We start from the raw sequence: 8,249 nt of genomic DNA, 5'->3' as shown, positions 1-8,249 counted from the left end.
ACACACACACACACACCTGGAGAATACCAAATATAGCTGTAGCCCTTCAGATGAATTCCCCTTCCTGTCTGTTCCAAATCCTTCCAATATGAAGACACTTTCCCTCTCTGCCCACATAAGCCTGACTGTCAAGCCTGGATCCAGTGTAACACTTGAATGCACAATTTATTTCTGACGTGCATATGCTAGTTGATCATATAGAACATGACAGACATTATTCACATCACATTACCCGTTCAAATAGCAAGCCACTGTTTGTGTCAAGGTGGAAGAGCTCCTGTGCAGCACAGTGCTCCTTTATTGTTGCCATATTATATAACCACACAACTGCAGGATGTTTAAATCATGATGATGAATTACTTTATATTAGCCTTCATTCTCTATTTCTTCATCGGGCACAGAATAGAAATTGGACAGCACAAAATTAATTCAAAATTCAATTTCTCTCCTCTATCCACCACATTGCACTTTATGACTGAAAACTACTCAACTCACTGTCTCGTTAAAATGCCGTCCGATAATTTGTATGTTGTCAAAATGTCTGATATCATTTAAATAAGGCTGTTCTGAACCCGGCTAAGTTTTGACAGTGGCAAGCAGTAGCAGTTTTTCATCGTGAGAGGTCTGTCGTTATCATGCTAATCAGACAGAATGGCTGGCAATTATTTGTCTGTGATTGTGCTCTTCGACGCTTGGCAGGATGCTGGCGGAGGAGCTGCAACTGCTCCTTTAATTAGGCTTACTGGTGCCGGGCTTCAAGGAGAAGAAAGGAGGGGAAAAGAAAGGAGGGGAGAGGCAGAGAGGGAGAGGGAAGAGAGAGGCAGAAAGAAACCGGAGAGATGGAAAGAGAAGGAAAAAGGGAGTAAGGAAGAGGGTTGGGGTGGGGGGATTATGTTTTTATGAATCACACTAATGCAATCTATCTATAGTAAATCCAGTGAGTGGGATAGAACAGAGGCTTCAGCCATTCAGCAGGGGAGTCCAAGCATTTACAGGAGCTTGTTAGCTGACTCTACTCTCTAATTTATCTCTGTTCATCCCAAAGGCAGGAGGATATATGCTGTAATGTAAAAGACAAACAGGCTTAAGGCCCAGGGGAAATGGTGTAAAGATCTGTTTGATCAGTGACTAATTTAGAAGACCAAAGCTATTGATTATATCTATTTATACATATCAGTTATATGGAGCTGGCTGGTGTATTACAAAATTAAACCTTACATAAAATCACATATTGACAGAATTTCTAGATAATGGAATAAAGTAATATAAAAGATACTAAAAACATTGTAGATATTCTGGATGTACCTTGCCAGCTTGTGTTTTTTCACCCTCCTCTTTGTATTTGACTTTTAAAGTCTATGTGGCGTCTGAAAAAAATCCAAACAATGCAGCTTTTTTGCTGATTTGTGTGTTCTTGTGTGTATAGGCTTTGATAAATACCCTGCGTTTTCCTTTTTTGCAGTCAGGGATGGCGCATTAGGACAATGTGAGACTCCTAAAGATCCCCGTTATCCAGACTGTCCCAGCAAGATGGATGTAAGTCTTTATATCTCATTTAAGTCCAAACAATTTCACACACACAGAGCAAACATCACGTTGTCCTCTCTTGGTGACTCACCTTGGTGCAACATAAATTTTGTATAATAAGATAAGAGGATGTGTAAAGGCTCCTTGTAGAGAGGTGGGTTGTGTTGACAACAAATTGTGCCAGATGACAACGAGAATATGGAAAAGAATAATAAAAGAACAAAGTAAGGTTTTATAAATACACTGTTTATATAATTACATTGTATAGCCACAGCAGAAAATTGCATTGTGTACCTTTTTAATTTATTAGCATAAACAATACAGCATGCCCAACACATGTTTCTTTCTATTAGTTTGCCTGGAAATGTGTGAAAAGTATGCATCTGTTCAGTATATAGCCATAGCTCAGAGGTGTGCATTAACTGTTTACCACACATGTACACTAACATTTATAGAAAAACATACATACGCAAGATACATATTCTTAGTATCACAATCATGTTTATGGATGAATTAGGCCGCCATACATTAGGCCTGCAATACCCACACCACATGAACACACCACACACGTAATATGTACTAATTAGAGACAGCTCTAGGTTGTGTGGGCTGTACTGGCTGTACTTTAGTGTAACCTCACAGTTTCAGGTGTTTTTATACAGAACACAGTTTAGGTCCTGTCAGCAGATAACAGAAGGCAACCCTAACCTGGAGAAGGATGTTTCCATTAGCTCTCCAAATAAAGAGCGGGACATGCCGTTCTGGTTGGAACTCAGTGAAGTTCTCTCCCTCCCTGAAGGTCGCCACCTTGCAAAAGCCTAATGTTAGTTCAGCCTAATACCAAAACCAGACACTTTCACTATTTTACTATCCTGCCTACTGCCTCCACTTGGATGTCCACCACTGCAAAGAACAAGGCATGTGAGAAAATTAGTTGACCTGAACTTTTGAAGACAAAATCTGCCCCCTCTCTCTCTGACATCTTTATCACGTTTGCCCTTATGGATGAGCTCGTCATGCTGTTGCTGGCTCCACCTGTGAACGGGAATCCATGAAAACTCAATTATCAGGGGTACCTGACCACAGAGCATCAAAGGTTCATGTAGTCAGCTCAGCCAAGATAACAACTTAGGCGTCAAATTGAAGTTGAAGTTAAAATTTGACAGCAAAGTTTCGCACGATCAGCTTTTGTCAGTTTTAAAATGATGGGAGGACCTAGGGGTGGATAAACCTGCCTCTAATGACACCTTTTTACATATCTAGTCAAATGTAATATTTTGCCAATAACTGAGTAGTAGTAGGAGTATATTTAACATTTTTGAGAGATAATCACTCTTTGCCTCCCCAGTGGATGCGCGCTCGTTGGACCTCGGACCCTTGCTATGCCTTTTATGGTGTGGACGGCTCTGATTGCTCCTTCCTTGTCTACCTGAGCGAGGTGGAATGGTTCTGCCCCCCACTGGCCTGGAGGAACCAGACTGTCACACCCACCTTGAAGCCTCCGCCCAAGATACAGGTAACGCAACATTTCCTTATCGTTTTTTTTAATTGCACGACGACACAGTTAGCTGAAGGAGGGTAAATAGGAGCAGAGCACAGGGCAACAGTTTGACAGAGAGGGTAAAACAGTTTTCCCCTACTGCAGAGACTTTCCTCATAAGCACAAGCAGTCAGGACCAGGTTTCTCACAACTGCTCAGTTTCTAGAGGAGGATCCAGGGAAGGATCTTAAAGTATGAAATTCTGACAGTTAATATTTTCGATGGCAATGAAAAGAGCCAGCAGATGACTCAACTGAGAAGGAACATAGTTGTCTGCACTCTTCACATGGCAGCGACGGTGTAGCAGTGAGAAGGAATTTGAGTGATGAAAAGCAGAATGCTAAACATCAAGGTGCTCTAAAAAACACTGCTACTGTAGATTTTGTAGTTTGATGCTGATGCTACAGAGTTGCCTATTTTCCAAGTTAAAGCGGAGGATTTCTAACCAAATTTTTTATGATGATCAATAGCTCCTGGGAGAGTCTAAATACCTAACTGCACGCTGTCTCTCACAGGGTGCTGGCTGTCATTCACAGTTTTCATTGCTGTTTGCCTCCCTGCATCTTTTAACTTTTAAATTTCAGCACCAGCACATGATGCATTGTACTTACAATCACTCCTCCAGGTTTATCCCAGCGTTCGCCTCTGTCCCCTCCTCCCTCTCTCTCCCCAGAGTAATGTACAGCCGGCACGGCGGCCCCTGATGTGAATTCATTCTGCGGCACTACCTTCTGCTCTAATTGCCAGCCTGTATTCACTGAGTATAATCCCAAGGCTTCCCACGGGTACTCTGCATTTTGCTGTGCCGTACACAAGTTGCTCTTGAGAACAATAATTCACCTGCTTTGTGAGAGTACAGTACAGCTCTGCATATTGATTTTGCCTTTGAGAAAGTGAGAGTTTCTTTTATAGCGTCAGTGTGTTTGAGAGTGACAGTTTGTGTTTTTGTGCATCAGTTTTTTTCTCTGTACTTTTATAAGTCCTTTGTGCTCCCCCATGCAGTTACTCCATTGATTAATGCATGCTGGTATTGCACTGTGATGCTGTGATTATAGTGGGAAGAGGAGGAGATGTAAAATGAGAGCAGACTATTTATGAGGGATGATCCAGGAATCCCTCAGGCAACCTGTCTGAGAGCACTAGCCCCGGGGCACTAACAGATAACAGGATGTGACATACTCTCTGTGCATTATACAATCCTAACCACCTCCAATGAAAATGTAGAAAACGACATCTATTCTGTAGTAGTTTTTAAGTATCCCACCCCTTCTGCTTCAGGCCAAGTTATAAATCTGAATACCAGCCTTGTATTTTCTGGTTGAACCTCTGCACAAGATGCACATAAAGAAATGAAACACCGGCTTATCAAAAAGGCCACAGCAGAAGTTCTCTACACATAGGATCCTTTCCAGTGATTTTTCTGTTATTTTTTTGCTCCCGTCATCCAGGCTGTTTTCCAGTCTGACATTGGGAGTCTGCTGGAGCAGGTGGGCACCGGGAAGGAATCACTGAGCTTCATGAAGAGACGCATACGCAGGCTGGCAGCGCAGTGGGCCTCTGCTGCTCGACGGCTGGATGACAAGCTCCGCAGCCACTGGAGAGAGCAGAAAAGGGTGAATATGAGGCATTCTGCAGGATGAAAGTGAAGGCAATGAGAACAAGCCTCTGTTGTGGTTTCATCTTTTCAAAGTGCTGTGGCTGCAACAGACTGCAGATGATGCGCCAGTAGAACGGGGCTTTACTCAGTTTCAACAGATCTATTTTCTTGTTTTTTCTGTAACTCACAACACATCTCTCAGCTCCTAATTTAAAGTAAATCCATCTGTTTAAGCATTAGAGAAAAAAAATAACAGGATGTTTTGGATCAAACAGTTCTGAGAAAGTCAGACAGTCCTTTAATGCCCACATGCTAGGCTGCTAAGTTACCAGAACAGCTGTGACATTTTGTTGGACTAACATTTTCTTCTTTTATCTGCGGCTACTCAGTGTGAATGGCAGAATGTTGAGTAACAGACATAAGTAGATAATGACGCAGCATAACTCCTAGCAGGCATTGATTGGCTTTGGTGCACTTTCCCACACTGACATTTACAGGGACATTTCCACAGAGTGTCAGAGTGCTGCCTGCTGGAACAGACGTCTGATGAAATGGCAATGACTTTACATCCCTTCTGGCGTATATGTTAAAACCTTTACAAGATGCTATACTACTTGTATACCGCTACTTAATTACCCCAGAAATATGCAGAAAATCAGGAAATAATACGATATTGCGCAGAACAACCGATACTCAGGATAGTACCGACTCAGTCCTCTAAACTGCTACACTTTCATCCTTTTATTGTCGAGTTATTTTTGGCCTTTTGTGGATGTTGACACGCGTTGTTTGGTGTTGAAATGTTCTTCTATTGTTGCCTGTGGGGTGCCAGCCAGCAGTCTTCTTTTGCATTGGACTGCTCAGTTTTGTGGTCCAAAATATAGCGATTAAAAATAACCAAGTAATGGTTGATACAGTCAGAAATTCAACCAATCAATCATGCAGAGATTATAATGTATTATAATATGAAATGGGTATTTTGCAAACATTAAAAACATCCTCATCCATTTGAAATGACATCATCAGCATCACTATCACACTCTCAAAATAGATAAACTCCACCATACTTGGCACAATCCTGGTGAATAATGTGTGTAGCTTTTAGTGTGGTTCTCTACTATACAGTATTCTTATCCACATACATTTACATACAGTATGAGGTTCCTTATCACTGCCTGACATGTGGGAACATTAACTCTGACAAACATATGATTAACATTATGGAATCTTTGCACACCCAATAACATAAGTGACTTAGCTCAGCGGCTTATACTCACACTATAGGTGAGCTGTAAATGTGGGAGATAAAGAGACCTGCACATCTGTTGAGCACATGAGAAATGTATGTATCCGATTCGGATATTAACAAGAGAATGTAGCTCTGGATGTGCTGTTGTCGTGGGGATAATAAAAATAGCACCTGGGACACAAAGATACGGTGCCTGGGACAATTCTGGGACAGTAGAGAAACTTGTCCTTACCAATGACTTTATTACATTTATGTGTCATGGAGTGTATATCATTTTAATTTTTAGGTGTTCAAATTTGAAAGAAACAGGAATTCAGCCAGCGAAAAGAATAAACATCTAGGGTGATTTTATTTTTTTGTGCAAGGAACAACTAGAATGGCGGATTAGAGTGAGTCAAAGCAGTCATGCAAGTTATGTTGAATGAAAAAAAGGAAAACTTTAATTTGGGACAGTTGAAAGTAGAATTTGGGACAGTCAAAATCTGTACCCTATTAAGAACATGCTGTATACTCAACACCTGTTAAGTATACACCACTGCAGGGAGAAAAATGCAGTCACCAAATAATTTGCATATGTATAAAAATAAAAAGGCAACCTTAACTAGGGCATTTCAAGTTTATTTTGCCTCAAACAGTATTTATCTCTCGCCCTTTTTTCAATATGTGCATGCATGCTGTGTGCACCTCTATATGGGGTATCATATTAACATAGCACAGTGCCATTATAATGTAGGTTTGCATCTTGTTTGTAGTTGAGCATTGAATTATAGATAATTTTACTTCTGTGGACATGTGGATAGATCTCCACAAATCCCTCTGTAGCTGAATAGAGGCTTGATACTCCAAAAGCTTAAATGAAACATGGGGAATGAAAGAAATTCATTTGTAGTGTTTTGCTTTTTGTAAACGAGCTGACAGTATCCTGGCGTTCTGCTGTGTGTGGTTTGATCAGTTTCTTTCATCGGCCAGTTTTCAGCCGGATAAATCAGAGCCGGTTCTGTAAATAACATTACACTCATTCCCAAATGCTTGCTTCTTCCCCACTGGGGAGAGGGCTTTGTTTATTGTAATGGTGTGTTTGACAGTAATGGTTACTGCCCATTAACCAGACCCTGCAGGCTTGGCTTCCATCGCTGAAACATTGAGCGCTGTTGAGAAAACAGATATAGAGAAATGAGATGTTTTATGGAACGTCTCTGCCCAACCTGTCTGCGTTTTCTGCCTCCTGTTCTGTCATGCTTGGTATCCATGGAAAGCATACTTATCTGCTCTGTAAATCACACACAAATCAGAAGCCAGAAGGGACACATTTATTTCATACGTTTAATGATGGTGCCGCTATCTTAGCATTGAGTACTGCATGTGTGTTGATAGACAACCTATGCAGTGCCTAAAAACATACTGTCACAAAAGATGTTTCCTTTTACCTAAATCTGAACCAAGCCTTCTCTCTAATGTTCTATGCTTAACCTGACCCCAACCAGTTATCTCTGCTAGGCCTAACCATAACAGGACCTAAGACCTCCTCCAACTGCAGAGGGGGGCACTATAAGAAACTCTTTTTGAAGGGGGAATAGACTTTGACACTTGTTCTCAGCCTGCCAGCTGCTGTCAGTACAAAATTTGAGCCCTGTGTTTTTTCTACTTATATATAGTTACTGTTCAATAACAATCATCGTTATATTCCATGTCTTTGCTTTGTTCTTTCACCCTGTCAATGCGCGTTCTTCCTGATTTCTTCCGCATGTGGCATTACTGTTGGGACAGTGAGTTTTACATCTGACATGTGGTGTGGACAGCGCTGCAGGCTAAGCAGCTGTGTGGCTCACACACAGGGAATATCCATTGTGTCAGGAGTGTAGGAGATGAAATTTTGAATTGGATTGGTATCAGAACTGCAAAGCTGGTATTGAGCCATTTCTAATTATAAGATTTAAGTCTGAAAAGCACCCATCTGAAAACCAATTTAGCTAAGTCAGATACATACTGGACCAGTCAGTGAAACATGGCAAAAGTCTAAATGCTGATCTCTCAAAAGCATCTTTTTAAAAAAGACCTTGTTGATATGAAGTGAAACATGAATCTGCAGCTCTATTAGTCTCAAAGTTATTCAGAAATTGCTGAATAAAAATAGATGAATAAAATTGCCTTTGAAAGTTTTTTTTTTTTTGTTGTTTTGCAATTGACAAAAAAATTAAATGCTGCCATCTGTTGAAAAATCTAATTTCATTACATATTTAACAGTGTGGAAATTCCACCCTTCCCCATCAGCAATTATATCGTTTGTGTATCATTCTGCATATCAATTAGCCCTCTGCAGGTCAATTTTCATTTCA

The 8,249-nt window shown here is 40.8% G+C and overlaps 1 protein-coding gene across 1 annotated transcript in view; it reads left to right on the top strand.

Annotated features, from left to right (window-relative positions):
• Window positions 1–8,249, top strand: part of LOC118322668 (alpha-1,6-mannosylglycoprotein 6-beta-N-acetylglucosaminyltransferase B) — a 52,945-nt gene that overhangs the window by 16,016 nt on the left and 28,680 nt on the right. Inside the window, exons 5-7 of the mRNA XM_035654402.1 lie at window positions 1,463–1,536; window positions 2,876–3,043; window positions 4,516–4,680. Coding sequence (XP_035510295.1) covers window positions 1,463–1,536; window positions 2,876–3,043; window positions 4,516–4,680 — 407 coding nt within the window. The remainder of the gene's footprint in view (window positions 1–1,462; window positions 1,537–2,875; window positions 3,044–4,515; window positions 4,681–8,249) is intronic.

Source organism: Morone saxatilis, unplaced genomic scaffold (genome assembly GCF_004916995.1).
Source record: "Morone saxatilis isolate NCDOM2014 unplaced genomic scaffold, NCSU_SB_2.0 Contig14, whole genome shotgun sequence".
Lineage (NCBI taxonomy): Eukaryota > Metazoa > Chordata > Actinopteri > Moronidae > Morone > Morone saxatilis.
This window is presented reverse-complemented; position numbering and strand designations above follow the sequence as displayed.